This window comes from Chelmon rostratus, chromosome 2, assembly GCF_017976325.1.
Source record: "Chelmon rostratus isolate fCheRos1 chromosome 2, fCheRos1.pri, whole genome shotgun sequence".
NCBI lineage: Eukaryota > Metazoa > Chordata > Actinopteri > Chaetodontiformes > Chaetodontidae > Chelmon > Chelmon rostratus.
In genome coordinates this window covers 8,630,203-8,651,465 of record NC_055659.1, presented here as the reverse complement: position 1 = coordinate 8,651,465, position 21,263 = coordinate 8,630,203, and the positions used below count along the sequence as shown (strand labels likewise).

At 42.5% G+C, this 21,263-nt stretch overlaps 1 protein-coding gene across 1 annotated transcript in view; it reads left to right on the top strand.

The window, feature by feature from the left end:
• Nucleotides 1-2,190: 2,190 nt before the first annotated feature.
• nav1b (neuron navigator 1b) overlaps nucleotides 2,191-21,263 on the top strand; it is a 53,968-nt gene continuing 34,895 nt past the window's right edge. The window contains 5 exon segments of the mRNA XM_041946194.1: nucleotides 2,191-2,975; nucleotides 3,219-3,307; nucleotides 8,856-9,590; nucleotides 15,673-15,775; nucleotides 18,083-18,439. Of these exon segments, the coding sequence (XP_041802128.1) occupies nucleotides 2,191-2,975; nucleotides 3,219-3,307; nucleotides 8,856-9,590; nucleotides 15,673-15,775; nucleotides 18,083-18,439 (2,069 nt within the window).

Below are 21,263 nucleotides of genomic sequence, written 5' to 3'. Positions count from 1 at the left end.
TAATAGTATTGTCACATTAAGAGCTGACGGCTGACCATGTGATACCAGTTTGTGCAACCCCCCCCCCCCCCCAAAACATTCCTGGCTTAAGTAACGTCTTTGACATTCAGACATGCTGGAAAATAACCTCAAAATTTGCTAATTCACTGTGTTTTATGATTGATTAAACATTCCTTTTCATAGTGCAAACACAGAGCCTGGAACAACATATCCATTTAATGCCTCTCTGTGTATTTAACATTATTCTTCTGTTGCTCTTACATGAATCTCTAGCAGGGCTGCAACTAAAGATTTTTATTATCGATTAATCTGCAGACCATAAGTTATCTGAACAAAGTGCCCAGTCCAAAAGCCAACTATATTGAGTTTACAATTATAATAAAACAGAGAAAAGCAGCAAATGCACACACATGTAAGACGAAGAGCTTGAAAAATGACTCAAATGATAGTTGCAGAATAAATTTTAGAGCGACTATCTGATTAATCAGCTGTGCAATCAAGTAGCAGAATAAGAATATAAAACTAGGACTTCATGCACAGACAATATAATAATGTAAAAAGGTGTGGAGGGATAATCAATCACAGTCCTGTAAACATTAATTAACAGTCTGCTTAAGATCACAGTCATCTTGCAGTGTTATCAGCATCAGATGGAGGGATGGGGGTGATGGAGTTGGGGGGTTTGATGAAGCCCCTACCGTTACATCTTTTGGAGGGAGAGGTGCTGTCTGCAGGGCCGGGGTGGGGACAGCCGGTGTTGGCATGGCCTGAAAGGAGCCGTTCTCCTGCTGGATGTGCCAAGTGGTGTCAGTCTGTCACTGGCTTTCACAGCGCGTCTCGCACTGGAGGTTGTGGCTACAGGACCAGGAATATATTAGGCAAAGCTGTTGAAACATATGGTGCCTTTTCAGATGCAACTGATGCTTTGATTGATTTTGTGCAATGCTGTTGGATCGTTTTTGATCTTTTAAATACAACATCATTTCAATTAACTGTTCCCGAGAAACATTTTTTTTATCTTTATTTAACCTTTGATTCTTTCTGCTGTCCGTCAGCTGCTTTACTTCCTCACTTGATACTGCCACTAAAAGTCACCTAAACAGCATTTTATGTAGAGTTTCATTGCCTTTCTTGATCGCAATGTTTCTCTCAGTTGAAGAATTTGAACTGGTGACTAATCTGGTTCTCAGACCTTCAGTCTACTTTGATGCTGTAATTGATACGTAATGGTATAATGGTCCCTACCCTCAAACCATCTTTTCCTTTTTCTTCTTTTCTACTCACTTACATTCACACTTTTTCACCACCTCTGTGGTTAGAGACCTCCTCTGTGCCCTGGAATGCACAGCTGTTTTTACAGTATTTCTTCACAGTATTAATCTTAAATGAAGGCTTTTTATCCGCGATACCTTATCCAGCACAGATGGATGTCCACAGCCTTCCAAAAACAAATGCTTTATAGACCTGCACATGACAATCTTCATTTGAACATAACAGCCATGTTGGCTGTTTCATTGTTTGGTCTTAAAGGAAAAGTTTGATGTTTTGGAAAACATGCTCATTTGCTTTTGTTACAAAAGTTAGATGAGAAGTTGTAAATGCATGTTAAAAATGAAGCTACTGATTAGCGTAGCTTTGCACAAAAAGTAAGGAAGTTAATCTTCATTTATCATCCATTTGTTTTCTGAAAATGCATCTTGAGTGTTCTGTTAAAAGCATCATCTTAAAATGCATGAGGCTGATCATGACATTGGCATCTATTCATCACTTTTGCACCTGTTCTCCATATGCTGTACCTTCCCTGTTGTCATGTTGACCAATGACGAGGCTTGAAATGTTGCCTGTTCAGTCTAATGAGGTGCAGGACTTGTATTTTATGTGCGGATGCTCACTGCTTCTTCTGTTCCAAACACTTTGCATGTTTCAGATTATATACTTTGAGTAAAACCATGAAACAAAAGCGCCTTTCTTATTAATTGGTGTCATTGTCTAAATCACAACGTTCTCACATTTGCATATCTAATAGTGCTATGACTCTTTACTTGTGTTGTCGTTTTGATTCCTACATTTACTTTTCTGTTCTTTCTTTGAGTTGAAAATGGTTAACTATGTTTGTACATTTCTATTTTGGTCTAATTTAGATTTTCTTGCTTTCTTTTCCAGATCTCAGTCCAGTGACTCTCACCGACCATGAGCGGTGGCGTGAATTTTAAAGTCATGTCTCAGAGTCAGAGCGACGCGGGTGTCGGCTCGAGCCTGCCTTTACCCCGAAGCATGTTGCCTCTCTCCAAGGTGGACCCCAAACAACAATTCGGTGGCCCCCTCAATCCCACAGTGCAGTATCAGCACGGAGCCAAAAGCCGACCTCCCTATTCTTCAGCCTCCGTGTCCTCGGGTGCTGCAGAGCTGCTGACGGGTGCAGCTTTAAAGAACCACCTGCTGCAACAAAAAGCTGGCATGTATTATCACCGAAGTCCAGCAGCTACAGAGCGAAGCGATGGAACGTGCTCGGCATACAGCAGCCCTCAGATACCAAAGAGAGAAGCCCCGCGCTCTAAAGACACGCTGGACCTCCGCACCAGCACGCTGACCCACAAGGCTCTGCGAGACCTCCAGCTGCGACGAACCACCAACAAAAACTGGACCTTTGGAAAATATCGTCTGCGGAGCGTGGACAATGCGGCTGACAATGACGCCTTGTGCCGGCTCTCTGCCAACGTCCAGTTAGGCCACGGACGAGGACGCCTGCTGTACACTAAAGGTGCGAATGGGAATGAAATATCAGGTGTGTCCTCATCTGGAATGGCCAACCACCAAAGACAGGGGAGGAACATCTCCAACCAGGACCTGCGAGCTTCTGAAGGAGAGGTGTCCAGCAACAAATCAAGGTCTCCTCATCAAGCATTCAACATGCCACGCAGAGGGAGTGAGCCAGGAAAAGTCAACATGGCCGCTGTTGCTCCCTTCAGGTTCAGGTGAGGGCAGTGTTTCACCTTTTAAGATGGGAAGACAAGCAGCATTGCACCGACTGCGGTTTATTTTAATACACGTCGAGGGACATATTGAGACTCTTTAGGGCATCTCATGCATCTTATAAATCCTTGTCTGTTTTAAAAACATTATTTTCTACTTTTAGTAGCACTATTTAGCATCTAGTAGCATCAATTTTTTGGTTTGTCTTTTAGTCCATTAAAATGTGTTTATCTCTGTTCCTGCAGGTTTCAGGTCCACGAGGACCCAGATGCCTCCCTTGATGATCTTAGTGACTGTTCCTCTGATTCCATGGAGGTCTGCTGTGACGATCTAGGTGAGTCTCTTTGAATCTCCTCCCACTGATCTTTTCAACCTGGGAATACAGACACACCTGATGCTCTAAGGCAGTGGTTCATAAAGGGGTCAAGAAGACTGACTAGATAGGAAAGAAAAAACCCATCTTCCTAGACTTTTAGACTTTTCTCTGATCTTTGTTCTTTTCTTGTGAAACACTGAATTCTTCAAGCCTCTAGATATTATTTAAATGAATCCATATGAAAGGTAAAAACTCAAGTGCTCAATGCTCCTCGGGCTATGGCAGAATCCTCATCCCATTCCCTATCATATCCAATTAAGGCATAAAATCTTTTAAAAATTGCGTACGAATAAGAAGTGTCCACAGTTCAGAGGAGAAATACAAATATTTTAAAGGGTCACAAGCCAAAGAAGTTGGAAACTACTGCTGTAAAACTACCAATAAGCAGTGACTCTGACGCTCAATGATAAAACAGGGTGATATCTGAAGGTTATCATCTGAATCTTAGCCTCAAAGAGCAGGCAGCCCATAAAGTTTAATCACTTTGTCAACTTATAATTGAATTCAACCTTCATCCTTTAGAAGCACTTGTCCTCCCTCTGCAGTGTCATTATGCCGGAACAAGTTACTTAAACCAAGCAAAAACAAACTTTTTCACTCAGTTCACAGGGTTCAACCAGTTACTTGTGCAAAACCCTGTTTTTCCAATTGTATTATATCGCATCCTGTAACACCCAAGCTTCAATGTGGCTGAATGTTGACACTGGACTCTGTTCAGCGTGGCAGTTGTTCTCACCAGAGCTGCTGCCAACTCGCAACGAAAGCTTCATACTGCATGTACCACCTGTTATGTGCATCAGGATTTCCTGAAGCACTTCACTTCTTTCTTTATGTGGGAAAACACAGATTCCTGGCAGCGAGCGCGTCTCTCAAATCACACGGCGCCGTTAATGCAGTGCAGTTTCTGAAACGTGTCCGTGTCTCTGGTGTGCCATCATGATCGTGTTAACGTCATCTCTGTCAGTGCTGCGTTAAACATTAAAAGTTGAATGTTGTGTTTGTTCCGATGCCTGCGACAGCTCTGTACCTCACACGTCTTGTTGCTTAGAGACAAACACACACACACGGTGTTTGCTTGGTCAATATTTCATTATTTTAAGGAACTTGGAATATCTTGCTGAAGGAAGGCAATTCACCCTCAGCAGTTACAACCACAGCAATTCAATCAATTAATTATCAGGGAGAGATTTGCATAATTAAAGATGTCATGTAAATACTCTAAGTGATAGTGATTTAAGTAAGTAAGCAAGCACTGTGGCCTCAGGGGTAATAGCTGTGACCACAAAACAAAATTAATACTTAAACATGTTTGTTGTGTGACTTCACATCAAAACCTGCCGGTACTCAAATTAAAGTTCCTCCCGGACCACAAAGAAAAGGAACTGAAAAATCAAACCCACTGCTGTTCATCTCTTCATCTAATTAAATCAAAGCTTTAAAGATACATAAGAGTCTACAGGCATGCTAGCAGCTCAGTGACATGGCATGCTTTGAACTAAACGCTGACATCCATAAGCTAACACGCTCCCGTTGACAATGCTAACATGCTGATGTTTGGCAGGTATGGTGTTAAATACGTTCACAATCTTTGTTTAGCCTGTTATCGTGCTAACATTTGCTAATGAAACCCAAAGTGCAGCTGAAGCTGAGTTTAGCAGGCATTAGATCGTAAAATGTGAGTGTTGCACAAATGAATATTTTGACCTGAAGATGGCAACATTTCAACAAAACCTCAAATGGCAAACACATGGTGGCACAAATTTTCAACCCTTCCAATATTTAAGCTATTTCAATGTGGACCAAAGTGGTCGACGGACCATAAGACCAGTTGCCATCTTTAGAGCCGCTAGAGTAGCTAAAAGGAGTATATAAAATAGATGAACGTGCAATATGGAAAGAAATGTAAAAATCACATAATAAAAACCACAAACACATTATAATCAATTAATTGATATTTTTACAAAGCATCTCTCAGTACAAAAACACTACCTGCTAACAATTAGCATTTGTTTGTTTAAATTGATGAATCACTTAAGTAGTTACAGTAATTCATAGTAAATGGTTAAAGAAGTAGTTTGATGTTCAAAACCTACATTACTAGCTTGAATCACTCTACAACAAGTCATTTTGGCCAACGTGTTGGATGTGTTTGTCTCTCCTGATCACCCAGCACGCAGATATAATTGCACTGGGCTATTATCAAACCCTCTAACTGTCTTCTTAATTATCTTAATGACTTTGAGGGGTGAGAGCCTCCAGCCAGCCTCCTCAGGGAGATACGAGACCAGAGACTGAGTGGTCCTCAGCTGAGGGTGGACAGATGCAGGACGGAGAGATTGAGTGGTTTGATGGGAGGATCGGCTTTCACCTCCTGTCTGGAAGTTCCTCCTGTCCCTACTGGACAGACCTGAGGGACGCTTAAATTCTGTTTTTGACCGTAGAGCAGAGAGATGTGTCTTTGTAAGCTGTCATCCGGCTTCAACTACAAGTTATCTGGAAGATGAGAAATAGGGTTGTTTTAAAGTCAGTAGAAACATCTGCAGAAACCGAAGCTCAGTTAGGATCTCTGGTGAGAAATCTTCCTTTAAAATGACTATAGTTTCAGACATGGGAGACTCGCTGCTCCAGGATTAATACGGCACAGAAAATTAATCACTCAGACAAGATGTTTTTTGCCTTTGCTATCGTTCCCAGCAGCTTGACTTCATTATGAATGGACTATATCTCAGGACATGAAGGGAATTTTGGTGAGAAAACCCTCATAACTGTTCAGGTCAGCCTTCATCCCCCCGGCTGCTCACGTCCCTGCAAACAAAACGATACTGATAGATCTCTATTTATGAGCTCAATGCAGTAATTAGCCGCATGACTTCAACATCATGCACAAACAATCTCTGTCGTGTTCCCCTAACACCATGCTCCAACCTACATATGATCATGTGCACATTTTCACTGATGTTATCTGTGGGTTTTCCCCTTTGAGCACATGTGGAAGTCTCCCAGACATTCTTGAATCCATTGCATTATAGCAGCTGAGCAGCCCCAAAATGATTACATGTGCTGTCCAGGGAATAGACAGCTGTGTAACTGTCATACCATGCACACACATAAACACACACACACACACACACACACACACACACACACACACACACACACACACACACACACACACACAGGATTACTCAGATGGCCAGTTGGAGAGAGAGAATCAACCCCAGATGTGAAAGAAACCAAATGAAAGATGCAGCTCCACCCGGCTCTCTCCTGAGAAGTGGTGGTGATTGAAAGTTTCTGCATTTACAGAATGAACCCTACATTTATATAGTTGTTGAGATATTTCTCTCATAACCACAAATGCCAAACTGCTGGTGGCACTAGAGGAAAGGACAGGGGATCATTAAAGTCATCAGCATTTATGCTCTGGGGACAGTGAATATGTGTGCCGAATTTTATGAGACACTTCAGTAAAAAACAAAAATATCACCAAAAAATGTAAATCCATTTAAATTTGTTGGGATATTTATTCCAGACCAAAGTGGTGGACTGATCAACCAACAGACAGACAGATAGAAGGTGTTGGTTTTGTTTCTGTGTGATGCAAACTTAAATGCACAGATGAAAACATCTAAGGCTCGCAGTACGTTCGGCGTGTCGTAATTTGTTATCCTATGATTCATTACGAAGTTCCCATTCTCCAAAACAAATAAGCTATTCACTGCATCATGGGAGGAGTAAAGGTCTCCGACAGTGATCTGGAGTCAGCAGGGGAGCCCTAGAACTCGTGATGAGGAGGAACAAGATGTGACATTGTTTCCAGGAACTAATTGCCAGATCAGACAACCTCACTGGTCCATGAGGCGCCGCAGGTGCTGTGAAACCCAAATAAAAAAAGCAGTGGAGTGTGCTGCAAACCCATTGTGAGAGTATCAGTCGTACCCTGTAGGCATTGTAGCTAACAGGTCACTCATATCCAGTGGATCTGCACCATCTAGCATGCTTGTTTTCAGTCACGCTGTGTTGAGGAAAAGAACAACCATCTACTCAGTCACTAGACTACTCACTAGCGTTGCATTCGCATTAATTACAGCATAAACATTATTTGATGATAATAATATGATGGCTGTATAGTAGTTCATGGAAAAGGTTTCTTTGCCAGCTGTGTTTGTGCACTGCAGCGAGGTCTGGTGCAGATGACATGCATGCGATGAGAGCGGGTGGTTTCCATGGAGCAGCGCTGCATGAGAGCGCCGCGGAGCCTCCTCAATCCTCCTGAGAGACGGCGGTGTGGAATATCATAAAAAGATGATTATCCTCATATGTTAGCAAAAAAAACTGCCTCTATGTGACTGGATTTAACACAGTTACATGTGTGTACGTGTGCATGTGTGTGTATACATGTGTCTTATGCTGACTTGAAGATATTTCCAAAGTGTGGTTTTGGGTGTGTTACGAGCTAAGACTGGCACGTCGTGTCACTCGCTCAGTCTGCTGAAGTGAAGTCACCCATTTGGCCGAAACACTTTTTGAATTTAAAGCCAAGTTTTCTCGTGGACAAAAAGTACCTAAGCATTTTTTTTTTTTAGTTTTCATTAACATCACATGATGCACATGAACCTATAACATAGTTGATATTTTTTGACAAGAATGCAGTTGTCCATTTACAGCAAGACAACACACTGCTGATTTGTAGCATGTGTTTTATCCATCTGTAAATCTGGAATTGATATCGTAAGGAAGCTCAGACAGGATCAAGAGATAATCTGGATGCTCCAGTTGTTGCATTGTGTGGGATTTTGACTGATAAAATGATTTATGCTATGGTCTCTAATTATATATCTAAATGTGTATGCATTCTCATTAAGAACACTTCCACTAACATAACAAATCATGCATCATGTTGAGTGTATTGAACAGGGAGCACTAGAGGTGAGGGAGGGGGAGGGGGAGAACAAAGGATTCAGAGGAGATGGTGGGAAAACATGGTGCGTTAGAGGAGAATGGTGCCTGGTTTGAAAAGCCACACATAATCATTCCTCATCGCTTTCTTGCATTTCACATATTCTGCTGAGACACGGCAAAGCATCTTTGAACGAAGGGAAAAAGAGGAAAGGAGGAGGGAGGATGGGAGGGAAGACGGAGGCGAGGGAGAGGCAGCAGAAAGCAGGGGGAGGAGGGAGCGTTGTTGCGTCTGCCGCTGCTGTCATTCCGCTGCTGCGCGGTTCGGCGGCAGGAGGGTGTGCTGGAGGGAGGAGTGTGGAAAAAACGGAGGAGAGGAGGACGGGAGGGAAGGAGAGAAAGGGAGTGCCTGGGCAGCACTGCAACAGCTGCAGCTGCAGCAGCCTGTCAGGACGAGAGAGGGAGAGAAGGAGGCAGAGGGAAGAAAGAAGGCTGCAGGATTGCCTTACAGGAAGCATTTTTCTGAATGTTTTTGCACAAGGAAAAGGGTTTGATAAGGAAGCCTGTTTTCTCCCTTGCTGATGCTTTTCTATATGGTCTCATGCAGGGGGCATGCTTGGAAATAGTGTGAAAGGCAGAGGAGATTTGAAGATGGAGAGGACTGATAGCACAAAGGCATACGGCCAAGCAGATGGCAAAGGAGTTGGTATGGCAGCTAAGAGGGCCAAGTCTGGGGTGCCCCAGAGCACACAGCGGGGTGAACTGAAGGTTTACCGGCCGGGTAGCTCTGATGGCAGGCTACCAGTGCCCTCCAGTCTCCGCAAGCAGAGGTCTATGACAAACCTGGCTGTGCTCACTGATGCTGAGAAGAAGTTGCACCTTTATGAGCCCAAGTGGTGTGATGACATGGCCAAGCCTGGAGCCGGGCAGACCAAGACGGGCAAGCCAAAGACGGCGGGGGGTGGCAGCAGTGCCGGAGGGGGTGCCCCTCTCTCTCGAAATCTATCCAAATCTGAACACTCGCTGTTCCAGGGCAAACCCAAGCCCTTCAGCCCTCTGGCTGCCCCCTCTGCTCTGAGCAAGCAGAGTCGCATTCCTCGGGGTCCTTACGCTGAGGTGAAGCCCCTGAGCAAGGCACCTGAGGATGGCAAGTCAGATGACGAGATCCTCTCCAGCAAGGCCAAGGCCAACGCTAAGAAGCAGGGAGCTGGAGCCGGAGTGGAGTCCGGTTCCAAAGGCCAGGGGGAGGAAGGGGGAGACAAGCCCTTCCTGAAGGTGGACCCAGAACTGGTGGTGACAGTGCTGGGCGACCTGGAGCAGCTGCTCTTCAGTCAGATGTTAGGTGAGTACAGCAGAGCAGTCTTCATACCTCTTCCACCCAAGGGGTCCGGTGGTACGTGTGGCCGCCATGTGCTACAAACCAAACGCCCCGCTTGTACGATTTCTCAGTGCTTCTCAAAGTCGGCAGCACGCCCCCTTTGATACAACCACCACACGGCACCTGCTTGCTGCTGCAGACCCACATTCCCCCTGAATGGATTCGATGCCGCTGACGACTGTCGGGGGGGACAAAAAAAGAGGCAGCCTTGTTGTGCTTGCAAAGCATGCTCCTCTCCTTATTATTTTGTTGAATGCTGCATCAGTTCAAAGCTGAATGGTTAGTAGAATACCAAAGCTATCGTGATGCTCTATTGTTCTGTATTCAGCATGTCACGCAGGTGTCTGAGGCTCGGTGCCATTGATGATGTGAAATATGCTTGCTTCCTATCATAGCATTGCCGGGTGATTGCATGGAAAAAAAAGCCTGAGGGGTTGGGGATTATTACCAGCAGACTGATCTCCTTCCTAAAGCTCTCGTTTGCTACAACATGTGCCGATGCACTCGAGGGTCCATCCGCTGCTCCACGTACACTTCCAAAAAGAGACATGGGAAAAGAGGCATGCCATATTGAATTCATTTGAGGCACACAGACACACATTTAGCCTCCTCCCAGCTCCATTCATCTGTAGAGCATTGACAGATGGTTTACACCCTGTGTACTACGAGGGTGCAAATGGCAGAGAAAATGGCTTTCTCTCTGGAGGTGTAGGTCAGGTTTATCAATAGAGAGGGCTTGGCGAATAATAAGGGTATTGATCATGTGATGTTGATTATAATTCAAATGAATTCATGGTTTTTTTGCTTGTTTTTGCTTTGGCTATCAAAGCATGACTACTTGTTTAATGGTAGCTGTAGTTTTTAATTATTTCAGTCACATGATGCAAGAAGGTATCACAGTTTTACCCCAAATTTACATGCATTACAATTCAAATCCAGTTTTTCTCTCAGTTGTCACTGCAAGGTTATTTGACATCATAGACTTTAGTTACTTTACTGTTCAGACCTCAAGTGTTTTGGTCCTTTAAGGAACTATTAGGTATGAAAAAATGTTTCACATAGACAGTTTTTATGCATAAAAGTCCAAAAGGGTTACAGTTTGGTTTGTGGTGGTGCTTTTTGTTTTTTAACTGGAACGTTAGAGTGCACGTTTCTTACGCGTTGACACGAATGCATGAACTCATTCCCCTGAAATCCTATCGTTGACAAATCTGGTTCAAGCATGGCATCAACAGGCATTTCATTTATTATTCAGTTATTCGTAATTCCATTGCGCCATACCATCAGAAGAACACGTCCTCTGTTGCATCTTAATGAACACATCTCTGGTGATTGAATCTGTTATCCATGCCTCATTAGCTTATACCGCATGGACATCTATCACTCATGTTAGTCACCCTTAACATCAACGAAGAGCAGCAATGACAAGGATGTCATGGATAGCAGCAAGGCATCGTTGGGTTTTGTTGTGTGTTCGAGTGTGAAACCACAACCAAAATGTCTAAAAGCTGTGCAGAATCCAGCACCACACCCATGTCTGCTTTATGAACCTAATTGCATAAAAACTTGCAGTACGGCTGATGCATCTTTTCTTCTCAATGTGCAGCGTTGACCTCCATGACATTTCCAGATCAATGAAAGTCATTATTTCTCAGAAAGGGAGTTTATTATCTTAATGAATAATTCATCATCATTTAAGATGTTAATCCCATGCGGGTATTTGACACAAGTCAGGTGTTTTGTTCCCATGAAAGATCAAATAACTGTCAAATTGAAAACACAATGCGGTGATGGAGAGATGAGAAAATACTGCAACACTGATTATTGATCAAAAAGAGAAAAATATCTTTAATTACAATAATGCTAGTGTTTTGCATTGGTAAAACAGCCTTTTCTGAACACTCTTTTGTATTAGACTGAAAGTTTTTGTCCTACTACTGTACTGCACATGTACAGTGGACATGCTTGTTACTGTAAATAGATCTTTTTAGTCATGCATTCAGTGCCTGCTTGATGCTGTGCTCCGCTCCTGCAGCCTGTCTCATTATAAGCAAGCTGAAAGGATGCTTTTATTTTTGATCATAGAGGGTCTCTTTGTTTACCAATATGGCATCAAGAATGGTGAACTTAGTTAATGGGCTCATTTGTTAAACTCGCCATGTAAGTTTGTGCAGCGTGGCTGTCATCCAATACGGGAACACTGCATGCCACTTCCTCATCACAAGACGACGCTGCAGATGTGCAACAAAATAAAAAACTTCCTTCCAGATCCAGATCAAATTGAAATTTCAGACTTTATTTTGTGGTTTCTTAATATTACAAGATAATCGCGACTTATGTTCAACTCTTCATCCTCTTCACACAGAGCTGTCGAGCTTGCACTGTCTGCTGTGTAATAAATGAATATAGACTAACCTCAAATCAGTTTCAAAATGATGAATGTACAATGATAAATAGATTCGAGGTCATTAGGATGACAGATATATAGTATATTTAGAAGGAAGCAGAAGATTAGAGTAGTGCAGACAGCAATACTCCTGGAAAAATCTCTCCTCTAGACAGCAAGGGGATGAGCAAACCTCATTTCGTTCTAATTATATGTGATCTGTCATGCAAGAGCTCAGACATAGAAAAAGCCTACAGCTATGTAGAATCATAGCTGGGCAGTGGAATGGGTATATGGGTGAAGCAATGGTCACAGATGGCATTATTACAAGCTATGCAGAATGCAAGGGTCACAAAATGTTGTCTTTAAGGGACAGAAAAGGCAAAAGTAACATTTATAAACATGGAAAAGGTTTCATAGCCAAGAAATACCTCATGGTGTACTATCTGAATATATTACTCATATCTGATAATGGTATTTGATACTATTAGCCAAAGCTGCAACATGATTGAATGTTTCTGCTTATAGTGAAGACCGGAGCAATGGATTTGAAGGCCAAGAATCTCGTGAAAGATGTTATTTGAAAAGGGATGAGTCTAACCACTGATAGCCACTATGAGCAATCTATGTGGCTCTCAAAAAAAGTGATTGCCCACTCCTAACTCAATCCGACATCACTGTGAGTGTGCTTCTTTTTACCGAAGTTATTTTCCAGCTGTTCGCCTTTGTGAGAAACTCTGAAAAGCTCTGAGTCCATTTGAGGTAGAAGAAAACCTTCAACGAAGCTAGCTTCAAGATGAACTGTGGAGGCTGATGAAGACTGTCTGTCCTCTCACTGACCGCCTTGTCTGTTCGTGAAAATTTGATTGAAAGTGATGCTGATGTCTCATTGAATTGGTGCAACACATACGACCTTTAATGATGATTTAGCAGTGTTTGTAAGGTTAATGACTTAAGTCCTTTAACAATACTTTAGAATGAATTTGGCCTCACTTCAGCCTGCCTCTGCACTGCTTCAATATAGAGCACTTCCTGTGCTGCATCATTCCTACTGTAGGTCTTTCCCTATTCGCATCTGCTTCAGTATTCTGTCTGAGTTTCCTTCTCTGTATTGTAGACATCACTGCAATGCAGGGTGCCAGAGGACTGTCGGTCACCGCACAGTGCATAATGCATACAGTATATACTCAAAACAGATGCGATTCACATGTGTGCTCTGCGACCAGGTTTCCTGTTTGAGTGTTTCCCCCGGAATTCATCACAAAGTAAATGAACAGTATCCCAGAATTACAGTGTGGTTAGTGGGGTTTGCAGATGTGATGAGACTAAAAGATTTATACCGAGACTCCCTCATGTTTATTCTTTACATCAAAGGCCACAATGGAAATAAGTGTTTGACTTCATTGTGTTAGCTATGTTATTCTATGCTCCCCCTCTCATAATACCAAATAAACTAAACTGATTACCTCTTTGGGATCACATGAAGCTTGTGCCTGTCCAAGTTCACGCTTGTTGAGAGGGATGGAGGCGGCCTGATGCAACACCAGCGCATCAGGATAATTAATTAATTAATGGATATGTAAAGCCAGTGTGAACTTTCTGTTAACATAGCAAGGAAATGTTGGTAACAAACATACTTTATGTGGCAAGTTGCAAAAATGTTGGTCCTGAGCGTAAAATGTTCACTGTCGACATTGTCTGGGGAGGTTAATAGCAGGGTTTAACAGTATACGGTTGAATGAAAATTGTGGGTTATCATATACAATTGCTTGTCTGCAGTACTGAAATCCATTTACTAGTGTTATTTTAAAAAGATGATGATAATGATAATGAAATTGTTGTATACCATGAAACTGTGACATTTTATGAGATGGCTATCTACTGTGCAGTCCAAAATCACTCCCTACTTACTATGATATGATTATTTACGTGAATTATGTTCACTGTCCACAATTGACTTTAGTCATTTAGTTGATGTCATGTCTAATTTCTGCCAACAATCCCACAATGCAGTAGAGCACATTTTATAGATGCAAGCAGTCAGTCAAGTTGCTTGTTTTTACTGTTATTGTTGCCTGTACTGTGCACTTTGAGATTTGTGTTCAAATGTAAAGTGCGTGATAAATAAAATCTATTATTATTATTATTAAGTGACAATTACATACATTGAATCATTGACATTTTGTTTCCAAAATCTCACTTTCCTGCTCACTGCAGAGTAAACCAGTAAGTGTTTGTTATGGTGTAAACGAGTGAACAAAGTTTTTGAGAAAACCGCAGCTGATTAGATTTGTGTTACTTTTTAATAACGTTTTTAGAAGACTTTTCTCAGGGTTTCTACTATGTTAAATCAAACTGCATTATGGAATCTCTACGAACAAAAAGTAAATTATACATGAGCCCCGCTGAGTTTCTATCAGCATCATATATAAGATCAACTCAATATCTCATTTAGTTCAGCTCACACAAACTTCAACTAAATCAAATAGTTAGAATATTGACAAAGTGCTTGTCAATATTGTACATACACAATACACAAGTACAGTATTTTGGATTATACTGAGGTGCAAATTGCCAGAAAACTATATATTGGTTTTCCACTGAGCCCATAAATTGCTTGTATTCAGGGTCTCTTGAAACCAGCTAAACGTTCTTTCATAAACTGGCCCCCAGCTTCATTGCAGATTTGGACCCTACAGCATATCCCCAGTGTTGGTTAGCAAAAAGGACGTCAGCAAATGTGTTGTGAGTGTGTGACTGCCTGTAAATGTTGTCATATTGATGCTTACAGTTCACCCCCTTGTTGAAGTAGTTCTTCGTCCCTTCATGAAAGCAGCACATTATTTGACGTGTGTTCCCCTGACACACTCGCCTCTCCTCCAGCTATTGCTCTTAATGCACTGAATGTTAATTTCGTTTCTCCCCCCGAGGATATTTGCCTCCACACTGCAGTGGAAAACCCCATCTCCTTGTGTTTTTGAGACAGGGAGGTTTCTCTCATTTGTTACAGCTAACACAACAACACCTCTAATTGTACTGTAGCATTGATTTAACATGGTCATCACTCACTGGCTGTACACTTTACATTGGACACAGTTGTGTCCAAATAAGCTGACCTCCTGTGAAATCCTTCTGGCTGCAGTTCAGCTTATTGTTAGCCTCACAACTTCAACTCTGAGTGACTCTGAGATAATGCTCAATAAAACTCTGGAAAAGCTCTGGAAAGAAGCTCAGTGACTTAAAAGAGATCCTGGTGTGGCATGAATGTCTGAATACATCCCCCTGGTGGGCTATCGAAGTTACAGGCAACCTATCAGCGTTTCATTTTCAGGATGCACCATGTCAGTGCAGGAGGGGGTGGGGGGTTAGTGTGGGGGTTACCATGGTGAGGGAGGCCCATGGAGTGAAATTTGTCTGCTTAATGATGTGAACATACGTTGGCTCTGTGCTTACAAGGAGGACACCTGTCACATCAGTCCAGACACAAATAAAGCGAGCGAGAACACATGCGAGTGGAGGCGAGAACGTGAGCGCTGTGTGCATGCATGAATTCTCTTAAAACACAAGCCCAGACCACAATAAAACGGCGGCTTGTATCTGAGTTTTATTCCGACACTCTAAATGTTTTATGACCTTTTGTTCTGCATGACTGACCAACAGACCCTGAGTCCCAGAGGAAGCGGACCGTGCAGAATGTTCTTGACCTTCGCCAGAATTTGGAGGATACCATGTCGAGTCTGCGGGGCTCGCAGCTTAGCCATAGGTAAGTGCACTATATCTGCATTTAAGAATTGTTGCATTGTTTCAGAGTAGTGTCTCCTGCTCCACTGGATAATATCACAATACAGTATGCATTTTGTTCATGAAATCCTAAACCCCTGAGCCAAGTTCTGTCTTCACTTTAAACTGAAAAACACTCATGTGAACAAGCAGCGGAGAGTTTGTTGGATCAATACATAACGCAATCACGTGTAAACAGTTGTGCTGCAGCCCCTTGGAGAGTTGCCACCTGGTTCACATCTGGCTTCCATCCTTCTTAAATAGCCCCTCTCTGTTTCATGATCATGACTTCATTCGAGGAATCTCTGTTTAGCTCTCGTAGGCAAAAAGCTCAGGCATTAATTTGCTTCAACAACCACAGCATAACAGGAGGAGGGGGTCTTCATTTGGACATTAAAGTTGAGATGCAATATCCTGTGTAACACAAATGCAAACAGGAACAGCATTCTGCTTATCTAGTATCTTGTTAGACCTGCATTAATGAGTATTTTTATATTAATAGAGAATCAGTTTTCAGTCATTTAAAATGATTACTTCAAGGGCTGATTTCATAGAAAATGATGAATCAATTCTGCAGCATAATAATGCTTTTTTAGGGATCTTTTAGCTAATAAATCAGATTTTACACCCCCACATTAACAGTGTGTTCTGTGTGCTGCTTTCATTAGCCCATGCACGTTTCCTGCAAATTTATAATAATAATAATAACTCTGATGAACCAAATAAAGATCTCCAACATCAAATGGCTGACTGACCTACTGATTAGCTGGTAAAGACGTTTTGCAAGCTAAAGCTAAACAGCTAAATCTCTTTCACATTGATACAAGGCTAGTAAAATTGAACTTAAATAAATACAGATGTTGCTCTCTGTCTGCAGAATGTGTAATTAGGCAGTTGACTGCTAACACGTTAGCCATAACACCTTAATAAGCAAGTGAAATGGTGGCAGTTGTGTAACTGACAGTCTGATTTGGTGTTTTTTCTACCACCTGCTGGCCAGAAGTGAACTAAAGCAGCTTTAAAGGCCTCCGTTTTAACGAAAATGCTATGCCTTGCCAGAGTAGATTTTCTCATCATAGATATTGTGGTATCTGAAAAAATGTCCCCTAATAATTAACAAGTGATTGTAGTTCAGAAATGCAAAAGATATGTTTGAGGCCACTGTTACTGTATATAGTGTGTCCACCCAAAAGCACATTTTTTCCTAACCGTCCTGCTAATTGCATATCTTGACCACTGTAGTAACATATGTCCATATTTAAAGGATTAGCGAAGATATCATCAGATGTTTAACTCTCAGCCTGAAAAATCCAACTGTGCAGCCTCCTCCTTTCATGCAGCCTGTGCATGAAAGGAGACGCATGTTTGGTTCATGGAGTAAGATCAAATATTATAATGTAAAGCCATTTGTTGGATTGAACAGTTTTCTCAGGCTGCTACCAAATGGACCTCAAGCCATTTCAGTGTGTGCAAGCAGTGCACTTAAGTTAGTATCAGAAAAAAAAATGTTTGTCATCCGTCATTCAGCTCTGATCTGTTACCTGTGAAATCTTGTGATTGTGTACTTGACGCTGCTTGAGATATTATCTGATAATCATTCAGAGGTCTTTTCAACAAGCTACTAGGTCACTCATTGACAGAAGTGAGGAAGCCAGTTTCAGTACCGGAGTGGCACCAGTTGGCCTTCATATTGATAAATTATCCATCAACAATGGATAAAAATACTCTCTTGGTTGTAGCCATTGCAATATTTATTTGGCTGAGTTGGTACATCTAGTTATGTAATTGGCAGACACAGAAGATGCTCCGAGCCATTTGGAGGGCATTTCTAACCCTGACCCACTTAGAGGAGTGAATAGAAAATAATTTGAGTTAAAAAAACAAAAAAACAAAACTGAAATAATCACAGAATAATGAAAAGAGAGGATTTGTTGGGTGTGGTCACGCAAAGTAAAGTCTTTGGCGCGTGTGAACGTATATGGCTCTGACAGAGCGATCCTGCCTGCCACATTATCACATATCAGGTCATCCTCGTCTTTGTCTTGGGTTCTGAGAGGCCACATTTCTAGCTTTACTCCCTGAAGACGATGCGACGCAACTGCTGTATCTGGGTCAACAGCGACTCAATGCCAGTGTGGGTTTCTTTGAAGGACGTTGGACAAAGAAAGAAAAATGTCTTGTTGGCTGCTCTGGTCATGTTCTTTGCACTGCTGATTTTGTGTCTGTCAGAGAAATGCCTCAAGTATGTAACTGTAATGCACGCTGTCCCTTCCCCCACGTGTCTCTCTAGCTGTCTGGACAGCAGTAACGTGGGCTATGACAGCGATGAGACCAACGCTCGCAGCATATCCAGCCTGTCCAACCGCTCCTCACCTCTGTCCTGGCGCCATGGCCAGTCCAGCCCTCGACTGCAAGCGGGCGACGCCCCGTCCTCCACAGGTGGAGGGTACCAGGGGGGTAAGACCGGCTCCCAGTATACGGCCCACACGATGCCAGCTCGCTGCTCCAGCCGCCTCAGCAGCACGTCTCGCATCGAGCTCATCGAAGGGTTGGACGTGGATGACGCCGACCTCAAGTCTGGTTACCTGAGTGACAGTGACCTTCTGGGAAAGAGCCTCCCGGACGATGACGACAACCTAGCAAACGGGTAAGAGTATCTGAAGATAAGCGTGGGTTTCAACCTCCTGTTACCACGGCAACACAGGCCAATCAATGACTTCCTGCCGGTTTGTCCGCTGACTTTGAAAAGGTCAGTTAGGAGTTGTTGTCAACTTAGGTTTTACTCACAGGCTTCGAGCTGTAGCTGCTGGACGTCGCAGCATTTCAATGTTTAATGAGGATACACAGATCAGATGCATGTTAATATTCAACTGTGGTGCAAAAACTTCCGCGAAGGAAACTTTTCATGCCGACATCATGGATTTCTGCTTTGTGCTGGTGTCTGATGTTTTGCGTTTGGAAGGCTTACTGTTATCAAAGAGCTTTCATCAGCAGTCTCTTTTTTTTTTTTTGCTCTTTAAGGATTTCTCAAAGTGCCCATGACATTGTCAGAGGCTGCTGACTGTGAGAGAACACTTTCAGACAGAATTTGAAAACTCATCAGGTGTTCCCTCAGTCACATAATAAATGCCCCCTCGCCTCTGACTGATGTAAACCCAACAGATGCAGAAGCAACAACCAGTCCAGATCACCCATGTCACTTTTTCTACAGACAGCTTCTTCATCTTCGCCTTGCTCTTCTTCTCTTTCTTCTCCCTTTTTGTTCTTCACGCTCTTCTTCTTCCTCACCACCTTCTCCTTCACCTTCACCTCTCACATCCTTTGTGTGCCGCCATCTAATTCGCTGTCAGTTGACATCCGACAGCGAGAGACAGAGGGAGGGAGAGAAGGAATCCAGGACAGTTCTCCAGTGTGGTTTTATCGGTGGCTTTATCTGCTGTTGCACATGCAGTGGGATTTAAGCTCAGCCCCTGGAGCGCTCACCAGGCCCTGCTAGCCAGGTCACGTTCTTACTACAGAGTGCACCAAGGAGAAGAAAAGAGATGAGACACACTTTAGCTGAGTAAAAATTAGAGCAACGAAGAAAAAGTGTGAAATGGAAGTGGGTCAGTTTAAGTTCTGTAAAATTTTGAGTTCAATTGGAGCGGCATGATCAGACTGATACTGGAAATTATTTTGGAACAGGGAGCATTGTATTGAATAAAACAGGACAATTGCTCCATGGTTAAAGGTTTACCATTTTGTTTTCAGGGTCATACAACAGAACCCTGATAAGGTTAGGATTAAACAGGGATTATGTCATATTCCTCACAGTAACATCCATGTACTCGAAATCCATTTAAATCTGCCCTGTATTTTGTCCTGTCCCTCGCTGCACCGGCTCTGCTGTGCTGGTTCAAATTAATGTGAGAGGTGTGTGTGTGGGGGGGCTCTGCTCTGCAACACCACAGGCACTAAAGATGCTAATTATTTTATGTAACCCTTTTCTAAAAATGCCTCATCATCCTCCAATGTCAACGGTCCCTAAACTTGCTTTCAAGGTGACTGTGAGACCTCCCGATGAGTACAACTGGCCCCTAAAGTAGATTATTACAAGTTACCCCAAGAGGATTATGGGTGTGGGTATGAATGCATGCATGCTCTGTCTTTTCCAGGGGGTTATCACAAGTAATAACAGGCTATTGTGGCTGCAAAAACACATAAAGATATGGAAATACTTGCTGCTATTTTGTCCCTGACCTTGAGTAGGATGTGTGCGTATACTTGGAGGATACAACACTGTGGAAACCCCTCTGATTTATATGCTTTGCTCGTCTGTGCTTGCACTGCTTCAGTGGAAAGTATCCTTGATTCTCTTGCAGGAATACTGAAACGCTGCTCTTCTCTATATCAAGAATTAATCCTGTCTCATAAATATACCAACAACCTTTGGTGTAGATAACTAGCTAATCCAGTTTTTGAAGCAGGCACAGCAGCACATGCTCCCATTTCCTTCTTACAGTATCCTCTCACACATACATTTGCATTCCCACTGTACACCCCTTGTCACACACTCACAGTTCAGCTCATGGAGAGCCATTAGCTACCAGCTCTTGAAAATAGATCAGGCTCCTCCTGCGTCACCATGGAAACCAGCTGGTAATCGACTGTATGGAGAGGTGCAATTTCTGTTCCCTTTCACTAAAGCCCCAGTTTTACATTTTCATATATCCTCATTTGAAATTAGCCCCAATGTAGTTAAATCTGCACAGTACAGTGAGACCAACCAATAATGCTGCTGTAGTTTTCAGTATGTAGTGCTGGTATAATGCACAAGACCAATGCACAGTGCTTTTTCTGGTGAAATAATAAGACACAGTGCATGTTGTTTATTAGTAAAGTACATTGCTCCATGTCTAATGGATATTGATTAACCCACAGCAGGCAGCACTGGCTATCCAAAGCTAAATGTGTGCACACTGACAGTAATCACTGCTACTGTATGTCTGCCTCATCAATAATCTGATATCACATACATCCCAAATCTCCTCGTGAGCCCCATCTTTCCGTTTGTCCCAGTTAAATGCAAAAGGTATTCAAATACCGTGTTTTATTAATCATTACTATCCTTCCTGCTTGTTCCCGGGAAACTAGGACTATTCATCTGTTGCCACATTGCTATATTGCTGGGCGCCATCCAACAATATTGCTTACAGACCTGCAATGCATAAAACCTTAAAGCTACATTACCAGTTTTTAGCCATTAGATGATGAACTCAGAATAACGCTGACAGACATAGTGATGACAAAATGCTTAATGGCCTTATAAAGTTGTTATCGCTAATTAGCTTAGTCAGCTTAATTCTGACCAAACTTGCTACACTGTGTCTTCAAACTGTCCTGCACAAACATGTTTGTTCATGTTCACAAAAAATGTAAAAATAAATAAATAAATAAATAAATAAATAACAACAATTTGATGTCAGGGTAAG